The 13,579-nt window shown below is 37.0% G+C and overlaps 2 protein-coding genes across 3 annotated transcripts in view; both read left to right on the top strand.

Annotated features, from left to right (window-relative positions):
* LOC128738303 (uncharacterized) overlaps positions 1–3,700 on the top strand; it is a 33,357-nt gene extending 29,657 nt beyond the window's left edge. For both annotated transcript variants that reach the window (XM_053833339.1, XM_053833340.1), the window contains exon 4: positions 3,498–3,700. In XM_053833339.1, the coding sequence (XP_053689314.1) occupies positions 3,498–3,696 (199 nt within the window). In that variant the 3' untranslated portion in view covers positions 3,697–3,700. The remainder of the gene's footprint in view (positions 1–3,497) is intronic.
* Positions 3,701–4,464: 764 nt separating this feature from the next.
* LOC128738297 (uncharacterized) lies at positions 4,465–13,501 on the top strand. Its single transcript, XM_053833330.1, has 7 exons — positions 4,465–4,832; positions 10,996–11,376; positions 11,469–11,598; positions 12,148–12,544; positions 12,603–12,755; positions 12,981–13,219; positions 13,388–13,501. The coding sequence occupies exons 1-7, from the start codon at positions 4,465–4,467 to the stop codon at positions 13,499–13,501; spliced, it is 1,782 nt and encodes a 593-aa protein (XP_053689305.1).
* Positions 13,502–13,579: the final 78 nt, after the last annotated feature.

Raw genomic sequence — 13,579 nt, forward strand, 5'->3', positions numbered from 1 at the left:
CATAATGGCGGATGTGTTCGTAATATTTGAACAGCATTTTTGACATTTAATACATCGCATGTTTTCTTTACGCAAGTTCCTTTGGTTTTGCCGTGAACGTCCGGAAACAAAACGTGCGATGTATTTTACTCAAATGTCAAAAGTGATGTTCAAATATGACAAACCAATCCGCCATTATGGCTCGTAAAAAGCTGGATAGAACAACAACTTTTTCTTTGAACTACCCTCAGATTTAAACTTGTCAAGCGAAATAGAAATTTTAATAATAGGGTGTTTGCAGAGTGCATATGTATTGGAGAGCTGTTGGGCAGTCAAAAGTGACAGCTCCATATAAACTATATTGGCCGGGAAGGGCGAGGTTTTTTAAATAATTTAATTTCTTCATTAAAACAGAAATTACTATTTGCGTTATATGTCTAGCAAGGTAATATATCTGTTTACTAAATAACAAATCTATTTTCAACAAACAAGCTAAAATGCGGTAGAAATTATCAAAAATGTAACTATTAACTTTAATGTATGCTTTCCGACTGTAATATGCAATTTTCCGGTTCTGTTTTCGGCTATGTAGTCTGTATTTAGCAGCTAAAACGATGTTTTGCTTCTATCCGACGTTTCGGTGGTTTCATTCCACCTTTTTCAAGGAAAAGAGGCTGTACGTTTTGTTGTCTAGTGTATGTGTGTATCTACTTTGTGATACTTTGTGACTTTGAAAACAGTCAGTACAATCAAAGTGACCAACAGCAAAAACAGACGGCACACAAACCGTTGCTAGAGATACTAACAGACGTTTACCGCAAAAGCTTATTTTACCGGACTACTAAAACAGAAAAAAGTGACACAATTACAACAAATTATTATATTAAATGTACAATGTAAAGAGGACGCCATTTGTAAATTACATGGACGATCACAAAGTAGATACACACATACACCAAACAACAAAACGTACAGCTTCTTTTCCTTGAAAAAGGTGGTATAAAACCACCGAAACGTCGGATATAGAAGCAAAACATCGTTTTAGCTGCTAAATACAGACTACATAGCCGAAAAACAGAACCTGAAAAGTAACTATTAACTATGTTAGCAGGATAAAACTGAACAAATATCGATAGCCAGCGATTACTTTCGGACAAGAAAACAATAAATTATACTAAAATCAATGCTACATTCAGTTATTTCGAACTTGGGCTATGCGGCATGCTGCATCCGAAAGCCGTATTTTTGGGTCACCGATTTAATGCTAATTCACTGAAATATTAGTTGTTAAACGTAGACATGTATATCGGGGTACATTTTTTGGTTGATTTAAACATTAATTGTTTTGAATGGATAAAAAGTTTCAGGAAAAATGATCTTTTTATCTAACGCGTTTTTGCTGCATCGAATAGGAAAATATGCAATGTGTGCCTAACAGACGTCTTGCATGTGTGTGTAGCAAAAGCCCTATACTACAATAATGTAATATAATCCACCTTTTTGCGCGTCTAATGGCGGCTAGTAGGTATCCAGCTTTTTACGAACCATGATGGCGGACGTGTTTGTAATATTTGAACAACATTTTTGACATTCCCTAAACAAATACATCGTAATGGCGGCTAGTGGGTACAACCTTCGAAAAATATTAGCATGACTTTGGCAACTTTGATTGTTGTAGAACTATTGAGCAAATCCAGCTTTTTACGAGCCATAATGGCAGGGGTGTGAAACGAACGTCAAATGCATATGATTGCTGTGTAACCGTTTTTTCTGACGTTTTGTCCGAGTGACGGCAAACGAATGGAAATTCTAATTGCCGGCGAACTAGTTGAAGGATGCTCTCTTCACTGCATGAGAAAGTGATAGCGTGATTACATACCCTTGCATAATGGCGGACTGGTTCTTAATATGTGGTCAGCATTTTTGACATTTCCCTAATACGTAATACATCTCACGTTTTTTTCCACACGTTCCTTTAGTTTTACCGTGAACGCGCGGTAAGAAAACGTGCGATGTATTTCAAAAATGCTATTTAAATATTACGAATACGCCTACCTTTTCGCGGCTAGTGGGTACAACTTTCGGAAAACGTAAGCTTGCCTTTGGCAACTTTATTCTCGTCAAGTTGATATTTCCAGCCTTGATTGTTGTTGTAGAACTTTCAAGCGTACGTGAGCGGAGTTCCCAAAAGCAAATAAACATTGACGAAAAGTGTACCCACTAGCCGCCATTAGGCGCGTGAAATAGTGGATACACAGACTATCCAGCTATTTATGAGCCATAATGGCGTATCGCATAATCTGTGTTCGTAATATTTGAACAGAATTTTTGATATTGCTTAAATACGTCGCACGTTTTCTTTCCGCACGTTTTCGGTAAAATTAAAGGAACGGACAGAAAGAAATCGTGCGATGTATTATAGAAATATTAAAAATGCTGTTGAAATATTACGAACTACGAACACGAATCCAGCTTTTTACGAGCCATAATGGCGACGTGTTCGTAATATTTGAACAGCATTTTTGACATTTCCCTAATACATCGCACTTTTTTTTCCGTGCGTTCACGGTAAAATTACAGGAATGTACGGAAAGAAAACGTGCGATGTATTAGGGAAATGTCAAAAATGCTGTTCAAATATTACGAACTCGTCCGCCATTATAGCTCGTAAAAAGCTGGATACATACATGTAAATTGTGTTTGATGTTGAAGTAAGATTTGAGACGCTATTAACATTCATTTAAAAATATTCGAATTTTCTTAACTTGCAGTTAGTCTTAACAAATGCTGCATGTAGCATGTATCCAGCTTTTTACGAGCCATAATGGCGGACGTATTCGTAATATTTGAACAGCAATTTTGACATTTCCCTAATACATCGCACGTTTTCTTTCTGTACATTCCTTTAGTTTTACCGTGAACACGCGGAAAGAAAGCATGCGATGTATTAGGGAAATGTCAAAAATGTTGTTCAAATATTACGAACATGTCCGACATTATGGCTCGTAAAAAGCTGGATACATGAATCGTATTCTTACATGCATGGATACATGCTACTATCACTACTAATAGACTTACGTAGTCCTGCATCACCTATGCGGTCGTGTCTTGTACATAACCCTTCAGATTTTTCAATTATTTAAAAGTTTGTTAGTGACACATGGAATCTATTATATTGTAACGAATTCTTAGAAAAATTAATGAGCGAAAATTGATACTAATATCTCTAGAATCTATTGTGGGATGGCTGAGTTGTAGGCGAGCAAACCATAACCACTTTTCGTTACATGTTCCCTTTTCGTTTTTCTATAGTGCACCCCAATATAGAAAGCAAAGACGTAGTCCTACGTCAAAAGTAACTTGGAGATCTCACTATTTATTATTTGTCTGCAATCTATACAAATGGATGCGTTGCATGCAAAAAAATTTTTTTGATAAAAATAATCAATATTGTGAAATAGCTTATATATCAATGGTTGATACCTAGACATCCAATAAAATGTGTTTGTATATTTCAGATATCTTGCGGTATTCGAGGGCTATTTGCCACTTACTCGTAAAAAGATGCTATTTCAAAAAGGAGACGTCTGGCCTGTACCAGAAGGCGGTATTCTTCCCTGGCAGTATGCACGATATAAAATGAATGGCAAACAAGTGCTTCTGATGCAAGATTATTTTCGAACACCATCCGAATTAAGTGCCATGTTAAAAAAGTGAACGATATACGTAATATATAATTTCTAAATCACTGCGCGTATTTTCTTCTTAACCTAAGTAATATTTAGTAATGATTTTGCAATGTCCCAGAAGGCACATGACTTGTTCTTTCGCTTTTTGCCCACGCAGTTAATCAAAAAAGTATTCAAACAGCATCGAATAATTTTTGCTTTCAATGATATTGCTCAGGATTCTTGCAAGAATGGTAACATTTATTTTTTTAAACAATGTTTAAATAAGTTCTCTTATCCACATACTTTCAAATTATTCTTTTTCTTATTCTCACACAAAACATAAGAACACTGTAAACATGAAATTGAAGAAATCGGAGCAATAAATTGAGCAAGTTTTTGTAGGTAAAATGTATGGGTGTTTATGTATGAGACGCAAAACTTGAGTCTATTGTTTTTTGAGGTTCAAACACGCTGTCTTATAACCAATGAAGCTGATTTTTTGTTTGTGTTTAGGTCCTATCATAAGCTAGTCACTCACTGAAAAACAGCTAACTTGACTAGCTGAAAGCTGATAAATCGCAACGAGTGGGTATCACCACCCACCGTCTTATTCGGGAAATTGCTACCTCTGCTTCATCCTTGTTCGAAGCTTGCCATCGGGTTTGCTCGGCTTATGTTCGTTTGTTGACATTTTAATTTGTGCTTTCGGTTCTGCCTTCTTTCAGCATATCCATCAGTAACGTGAAGCTGCAAACAGTTTTGAATATTGATTCACTGTGTCTAGTTGAGGAAATTTTGTAGTAGAATCTCTTAAATGCATCGAAAGCAAAGCGTATCCAGTAGGTATTCAATTTCCACACAGAAAAGCCCAATTGCGTTTCGTCGTAGAGCGAAGCCTAGTTTGCCCCGTTTGGGAAAGTCTCACGAAGGTTTTAATGTCGATGCTGGCTTCGAGACATCTGAGTTTGATTTGATTGATTTTGCGGAAGATGTGTTTAATTGTCAGGATCCGCAGCCACCGAAGTTGATCGAAGAAGCAGCTGCTCTTTTCGGGTTGGTGGCTGGTACTGCAAATCGTCGACGTTCTACCCAAAATCGTATCAAAATATTGGAAAATACGAGACGAAATGTACACCCTTTACACTCCGGAAAATATCAAAAACGTAGAAATCGAAGCCAAGTGTAAGTAGTTGCAAATATATTATTGTACAGGGACTGCCTGTGAATCGGCTAAAATGTAACAATAACACTTTCCAAATATTTAATATTTTATTTAGCAATGTTTATAAAGCTACACTATAACACATATTTTTCCGAATCTCTAAAATTTAAACTTTGCAATTTTTCTTATTTTTAAGTTTACCTAACACATTTTTTTTAAATTTTCATCGTTTATAATAAAAGTGAATTTTGTATAAAATGATTATTTTATTAAGTTCAAATTAAATAAAACTTTTACAGCTTCTTTGTCTTAACACTTGCTAGTGATTATTCAAAACCCAAATTATTCTTAGATAATATATATTAGGGAAAGTTAAATCAGAAGAATAGAGATTTTTTTTATTACACTCGATTTCGAGTTCGATTCGTACAATTACAAATATATTTATTGAAATTTGATATATCTCGAAACCGCATGTCGATTGCACACCTAAGAATTTGTTAGTAAATATCTACATATATGATTGAGCGCCAATGAAATTTTCAATGCAACGGCTGACAATTTGCCCCTTTGGGATACTGTCCATGAATGCCGCTCAGACAGTTGAATATTCTTTCTTTTAAATTCAGTTAATTTCTTTGTTTTAAACTTTTTCAATTAGATTGAGATAAATTATGGAGAAGCTGATACTATTCCCTTTAATTAAATTATTTATTTATTATTTTGAATAGGGTTTATTTCTAATTCCCGTCGTAGTAAGTAAAGCCATTTTAATTTTAATCATTTGTTGGATGGATGTAATGAATACTCCGAAAGTTCTTGTGCTGATTTGACTAAAACACACTTTCCTTCCGATCCGTGAATATTGAAATCACTGAAAAGCGATTATTAAAGCATATTATTGAAATTTCGCAACTGACTTTATTTCTTAAATTCGTCGTACCGTTTTAAAATCCGTCCATCAAAATTTTTCATCATCCGAACTAAAAATCACAACAATGTTTACGAAGCTAACGCGCTTGCATTTGTGTAGGACGGCATGACAATTGTTATTCTGCAAAATTTCTGCAGGTCAGGCAAGTTTTCTTGGCTGTTGAATAACGACAATGCCTTGCGTGAGTTATTTTCATTTATGAATGACGGAAATTAAAACGATTAGTCGACATTTTCTTCTTCATCGCACGAACAAACGTAGGAAATTTGGCTGGTAGAACTTCTTTAATGATAAAAAGCATTTGAATAGATCTCAGTTCACTTTGATTGATCGCGTATGGTAGACAACAAACTAAAATATTAGGGAATAAGTAGTTTTGCATTGTGTGTCATAAAAATGCTGATATTTTTAATAATTTGTGTTGGATAGGACAGGAATAGGTGATTACTACGAAACAGCAACATACCCTATCTATTTCCATGCCAGAAATATATGTTTCCTTGCAAATAAAAAGAAGTACACCTTGCGTTTCCATTGTATTATCGAAGCTTTATTCAATTGTATCTTAAAGCTTAGTCTGACTTAGCTTAGCTTAGGTAGACTACCCTCATCCGGGGATACTTGTAACACTTTTGAACTTTGACTTGGTATAACTTTTGAAGTGAACCGTTTAGGTCTAAGTGTAAGTAGCCAAAACTGGTACAGTTAAGATAGTAGAGTAAACATAGATGAGCAAAGATTAATTCTTCGTTTCCAAAAGAACGATATTACTTTGTACATACTGTCTATAACGATGATTATTTATTTTACAAGTGCTGCAAGTCACGCTATTTTGGAAGCAACAAAATGAATTTAACGTTTATTCTCCAAGATCAAAATATAAACAGAGCTCAAAGTTTTATTTGTTTGGCTATATGATGCTCTAATTGGGTACAGGAACTACACGAAAAAAAAAAAAAATAATTTCATGTTAATGAACTGCACACAACTTTGTATAGCCATTTTCGCTACTCTGAATGTGAAATTACTTACTATTAAACAAGCAAAACGTTTTGTTATATTTTGTTACAAAGTAGGGCAGAATGCTGGTTTTTGTAACTCATCTTGATATAAACTATGGTGCACATCTTCATTGATAGCCAAACCAGAGGGCTTGTTGTTGAAGGCACGAGAAAGAGAACGATGTCCTTCCGCGTCAATAATTTTGGCTGGTCTTCCACTACCTCTCTTGCAAATAGTTGTTGGGCATCTTAGGATATGGTAAACAATCGAAGCCGCAACATATTCGCTTTTTAATTTTTTTTTGTTTAGATTGTGGTCACTTTAATCAGTTTTGGGTCATTCATGACTTCTGCGGGGTCGGGATTTGAACCCAGGTCCTCGGCGTGAGAGGCGTGAATGCTAACCACTACGTCGGGACTGACCCCACGCTTTTTAAATGTTGTACCGTAGCCTATCTGCAAAGTTGGGCTCTACTGAATCCTGCAATATCTGCAATAAATCTGATGTTCCACATGGAAGTAATTTGGGACCGTTGTTTTTCCTCATCTATTTCAATGGCGCGTGCTTTATAATTCTAAATAAATGTTTCTAAAAGCTCTGTCATCACGTTTATTAGAAACAAAACTCCAATCCTCCAATCGTGCACGAATATAGAGGTCGAAGGGCCCCTCCACGCAAAATAATCCACACGTCCTTTCCACGTGAAACGTAAATTTTGCTGCAGGGAGTTACGCGACTTTCAGTTGAACATTATTGGAAAATACAATAACATCTATCTGATTTCCACGTAAATGCACGTATACTAATGCAAACTACGTGAAATTCACGTAAATAGTACGGGAAAAGTTGGATAGAAAATATTCACATAACTTTTCCCGTAATTTCGACGTGAAAATTATTTTGAGTGTTCTACAATGACTAGTTAATATTAAAGACTTTGCAGTTGATTTGGATTCCAAATTTACTTTCCATAATCACTATTCCAATATCATATTGAAAGCGAATCGATAACTGGTATTTATTTTGCGCATAGCTGAGGACTTTCGTGATCTGTACTGTTTGCGCGCACTCATTAGTACATGGGCGTAGCGACGGGGAAGGGGGGGGGGGGGGGGTTCCCCCCAGCAGAAAAATTGTTCTACAGTTTCAAGTTTGAAATTTCACAGCCATCAGCTTAGAGCAGGGCCCGACACCATCGATTTTAATTGCAAATTGTCACTCGACAATGAAGCAACACCGCTTCGCTTCAAAGCTGGTTTCAATCTGCATCAGTAAAACAGGTTTCATTTCAGCATGACGATCGGTTTTGAAGTTTCATTTTCACTTTCCTATCAAACATTTAGTAGAAGGTCAGTAACTTTTAACGCAAATGAATTGAATTTGAGTAACATTTCTTACAATATAACTCACGTAATATTTAACCTAGTCAACATCGACAAATCGTGTTCGTGCCTGACTCGTCACTTGAAACAGTCACCAACTTCGGCTGGCGCTTGCTTGAAACATTCTGTTCAACAAATGAGACCAGTCTCTTCATGTATGATGCGAAGGTAAGAGAAAGTCAGCGTTTTTTATTTGTTTCGAGTATGCCGGGTCCTGGTTTAGAACACAAGAAAATTTGCGGGGCTGGTTGTACGATCTTCGTCGTCGTCGTCATCGTCAGCAGCTTACAGCCGGGGTGGTTCGTGCTGTTCCTTACTTCATTCAACTCGATCTTCTGTTATTCGTCGTCCATTTCCCAGGCGTATCTAAAGTTGTAGTCCACCGGCCACAAGGACAAGTATGTCCTCAGTGCGCATTGTCAAATCCCTAAAAACTATCGGGCCAGAAGGGGGTTTATACATTGTCAGCTTCGTGCGACCGCTTATGCCTCTTGATCGTGTTGTTTTACGAAGTAGGCTTGATGTCCTGCTTGAATACGTTGCTGAATCTCTTCATTTGTGTTGCTGTCCGTGGCCACCAGCGATCCCACATACACGAGCTCATCTACCACTTCTGGTTCGTCGCTGCCAACAATTGCCGTCCGCGAAAAGCGCACGTTGCTCTCGTTTGAGCCTCTACCATACATGTATTTGGTCTTCGACGCATTTATTTTAAACCCAATCCTCCTAGCCTCCGCTTTCAGTCTAGCGCAAATGGCCTCCGCCGTGACAAAGTTTCTGGTTTTAAGATCAAAACGCGTAGCCTGCGTAGTTTGCTACATTTACTGAAAATCAAACTTCTTTTTTTGATATCCGCTTGTCGAATTACCCCCTCAAGAGCGATCTTGAAAAGCATGCAGGATAAATTGTTAGCTTGTTTTGACCCTGGCCGCGTCTTGAAGAGGCTCGATCCTATAGACTTTTACAGCCTCTCTCAGCCGAGATTCAAACACACAACATACCTCGATACCAACTGAGATGCAAAATTTTGTCTGATTTTATTTCAATTCGATTTTTTTGTCAAATGAAGACACAATTTCAACCTAAATAGCTTTCAACTGAAAATAATTTCCCATTTCTTGAATAAACTGCTTAAGGTTAGGCTATGTCCGATTTTTTTTGTAAACCCCTAGCCGTCCCCCAAGAAACTTTTCTGGCTACGCCCCTGCACTAGTACGATCAATTCTTGATACGGCCTCTGTGGTTTGGAGCCCATATGCACACTTGTTGAATTCTAGAATCGAGGCCGTACGAAAGAGATTCATCAGACAGGTATTGAGATTTCTTCCATAGTCGGATCCTGCAAACCTTCCATCGTATGAAGATAGGTGCAAATTATTGAACATTGACGCTCTAGTTAAAATAGGAGATGTTTCGAGAGCCACATTTGCTAGTAAGCTACTGAACGGGGAAATTGAATGCACCGAAAATTTTTTCGATGTTGAATGTGAATATTGTGCCTAGACCCCTCAGATCACGACACTTCTTTCAACTCACATTTCATCGCATCATGTATGATAATCATGAGCTGGTACAAGCAATATGCCAGCATTTTTAATTTTGTTTATCTTCTGTTTGATTTTACGTGCTCATCTGACCAATTTGAACAAAAATTCGTGATGGTGACATATTAGCACAGACAAACAGACATAACTCTTGGAAGAAAAATTAACAAAAATTATCGTACCTCCCATTTAGCCTGAACACTAGCACCGTTATGATCGACATTCCCAAATATCAAACAGCAACAAGAGTATCCCTCGAAGTAGCAAATATTTTTTATGGGGATTTCCCCTTCTTTTGTCAAAAAGCGCCACTTTGACCAAAACGAAGACATTCCCAACTAAGTCCAAATTTGAAGCGACGGTTTAATCGGTACGAAGAAGGGAAAACGAGTGTTATGTCTGTTTGTCTGTGATATTAGGTTAAGCTTGTATGTAATTGTTTATTTATATTTATATTATTACATAATGTATTATGTATCATGGAAATGTAAATGTGAAAAGGCAACGTGTTTTTGTGCTGCTTTGAGAATGGTTCTTTTGTAGTCAACTCAAATCGGCTTTTCCCATTTACTTCAATAAGACCTGTTTCAGTTGGAGTTAGAGAAATAAAATAAAAAAGAAAACCACGGGTAATTTATTTAATCTTATGTTATAGCTTTGCATCTTTCAATTTAGATCAAAGGTATTAGGGCTAGTATGATCATAATCGATGACAAAAAGTTGGTATTTAACTGGAAGTCACGCTTCGGAAAAATGATAATGTGAAGACTACTTTTCAATCGTCTTTTGCGATGAGAGATACACCATATATAATAATATACCATTTCTGCACCTACGCTTTTCTTGACACTAATATGAACTAGAGCCGTGCACATTGACCGAAATGCGGTCAAAATACGTATATATTATTATATTTATTATTTTATATTTGTAGTTATTATTGTGCATCTAAAAAACTTGTTGCCCTTAAGTTACTATGTAAAATTGTAAAACTGTCTATATTCTTATAGAATTATGTTATCAAACTAAAAACACACGACCACCCACGCCAACGATGTGTGCAATTTAACAGCATTGTTTGCGCCTGCATCAAATGAATTATAATTTCATGCGCATCTGATTACATTTTCCGGTAACTACAGTTTGCGGTAACCATTTCCGCAGCAGATTCCGCTAGTTTTTGGTGTCACATCATACCGACAGTTCTCCATAATGCACGGAGCATAGTGCACGCAAATTTTATTCCATCCTTATGAGCCGATTTCCTGGCTAAGCCTTGCTTTATAATGGTAAATCGATATAAACCGGAAAATATTTTTAGTTCGTTTGACTTCGACCTGTCCCATGACCTAGTACAACAATTGCAGTCGAGCGAGGACCATTGCCGAAAGCAGTCGCACCATCAAATTGCGACTGTTTCTAAGGAAAAGCAACATCAGGTGCAGCTTCCAGCAGAGCGCAATATACAATCAAACGCGACGAACACAATCGCCAAATCAAATGAAACATCATCTAGAACTATGAATTGGAATAAAGCTGATGCGGTTAAAGCTTTACTTGTAGAAACAAAGGCTATTGAATTGCTTAAGTCCCCCCGTGCGCTAATTCTGCGTTTTCCTGATCCAGAACTTAATAAAGATATAGTTCAAAGCTATTCTTCCAGCATCGAGAATGTTGTTTTCCACAGACCTTCGACACCACGGTAAGTTTAATTTTTTGTTAGCATCTCATTGCATGATTGCTCCTAGGATGAATGGTATTGTATGAAATTACATGTCGTCTTACACCTTTTAGCTACTGCATGGTACATTTGAAGCCGGATGCAGACGTCGAACGAGTCATTCAACAACTCTCAAAGATATCGTTTGGTACTGGAAAAATCACAGTCGAAAGGAAGACAAAGTACGGCCAGCGGAAGCCAACGGTAAATTGTTTGTTTCAGACACGAAGTTTTCATGATTACTATTTCGTGCTTTACTAAAGATGAGTGCAAACAATATATATTATGCAACATTTTGTCGCAATGTGTAAAGAGTGTAACGATAGGATGTGAAATATGCTGAATTTTGGGAAGTTTGCCAACTTACAATCCTGGCTGATGGCACGTATCGCGACGTGTTAGTTTTGTTTATTTTCAAAAAGGGTTATATACAAGGCTATAAAAATTGATGTGCCATATGCTATGTATAAATTTGCCAATAATGTTGCAATATTGGCATTCCACGCGAATTCGCAAATCGATACGAATCGACCGTCCTCGATTCGGCTAAAAATATACATGATTATTTCTTACAAATATCTGTTAAACACAGAATAATCTGTGGATGTGGCAACCCTCATACAACAATATTCCTTATCAATGGTCGCAGTTGTAATATGGCTCTACAGGAGAGGAAAAAATGCTAATTTGATATCTAATAAGCTCTCAAGATTCTTCGTCTAGCACATATTTCTAACTGTGGTACATTTTCAGGTGAAACCAAATGACATTGATCCGCTGACTTTGTTTATCGGAAACTTGCCAAATGCAGTCACAGTGTATACTGTAAAGCAGATGTTCCCCACGGCGCGTCGGATCGATATTGGCCATGCTCAACGATTGAAGCACACTCGGTATGCCTTCATTCGTTTTCACAGCGTTAATGAGGCGATCGCTGCGTTTGAAAGCAACGTAAATAAGGTAATCGATGGCAAGAATATTATTATCCGTTTTCGTCGTTGCAATGCTCCGATTGCATTGCCTGAAGACACAAACACGCCTAAGACACCCAAAAGACAAAAAGGTGCGTCAGGACAATTGTTTGTTTCTATTGAGCAGAAACCGCGCTGTGATCGTACTTTTCAGCAAAGGCAGGGGATCCATCATTCAGGTGAATAAGGATGGCAATGTTATTTAATGAAAAATTAACAGTGCATCAATCTTTTCAGATACATTGAACACTATCAAAACGGAGATTCTGGACGAAGATTGTGCCAAAAATAACCCCTTCATGAAGTCGAAGATTAAGCTCGAGCAGCAAGAGGTGCTCCATGCTGACGTTAATCATTACGACGAGGAGGATGATGATGACATCGAAGATTGTACGTAAAATTACGACAATCATAATTGTACCATATTTTATTAGTAAATGCTGTAGTAGAGCATCGTATTTAAATACCATCAAGCAACAAATGGTTAAACTTTGTCATTAATCTTTTGGACTTTTTAAATCTGTAATCTGTAAAACATAACTACTTTGCTTTTGATTCAAAAGCTTTGAAAAAGAATGCTTTGCTGCCTTTTCATTGAAAATTTTTCTTTTTCAGTTCTAGAGGACGACGAAGATGAAAATGTCAATCTGGATGAAATTAATACGGACGCAAACTACTGCGACGACGATGACACCGATGTGGATGCATTCGATAAGAATTTTTGGACGCTGGAGCAGTTACGCAACAAAACAAGTGCTGATGAGACGTCGATTTCTGCTTCTGATTCTAAGGAAAGCGATATCTTCATAGAACCAGATTCCGGTACCAAAACTAGTTCCACAACATTTAACACGGTAAGTTGGCATTGGAATAGGTACCAAGCAAGCGAAGAAACTATTCGTGCTATACATTTGTTGCTAGATGTTTTTATAGCAGAATAGTAGTTGGATAAGAAAATATCAATCATTTCACCTTGCCCTTGCCCATCTATATATGATATATCTAACTGAATATGTTTTCAGCACAAGCCAAAGGAACATAAACCTGTGTCGACATTTATTGTCAGTAAACGACGAGACGATCAATTGCAGGATCTTTTCAGCTGTTTGGAACCTGATGATGATTTATCACTTTAAATAATATCAGAAAAATGAGCTGTGCATTACAATAAATCGGTTTTAATGTACGTATTCAAATCTTTGTTAAAACAACTG

The sequence above is a fragment of the Sabethes cyaneus genome, chromosome 2 (genome assembly GCF_943734655.1).
Source record: "Sabethes cyaneus chromosome 2, idSabCyanKW18_F2, whole genome shotgun sequence".
Lineage (NCBI taxonomy): Eukaryota > Metazoa > Arthropoda > Insecta > Diptera > Culicidae > Sabethes > Sabethes cyaneus.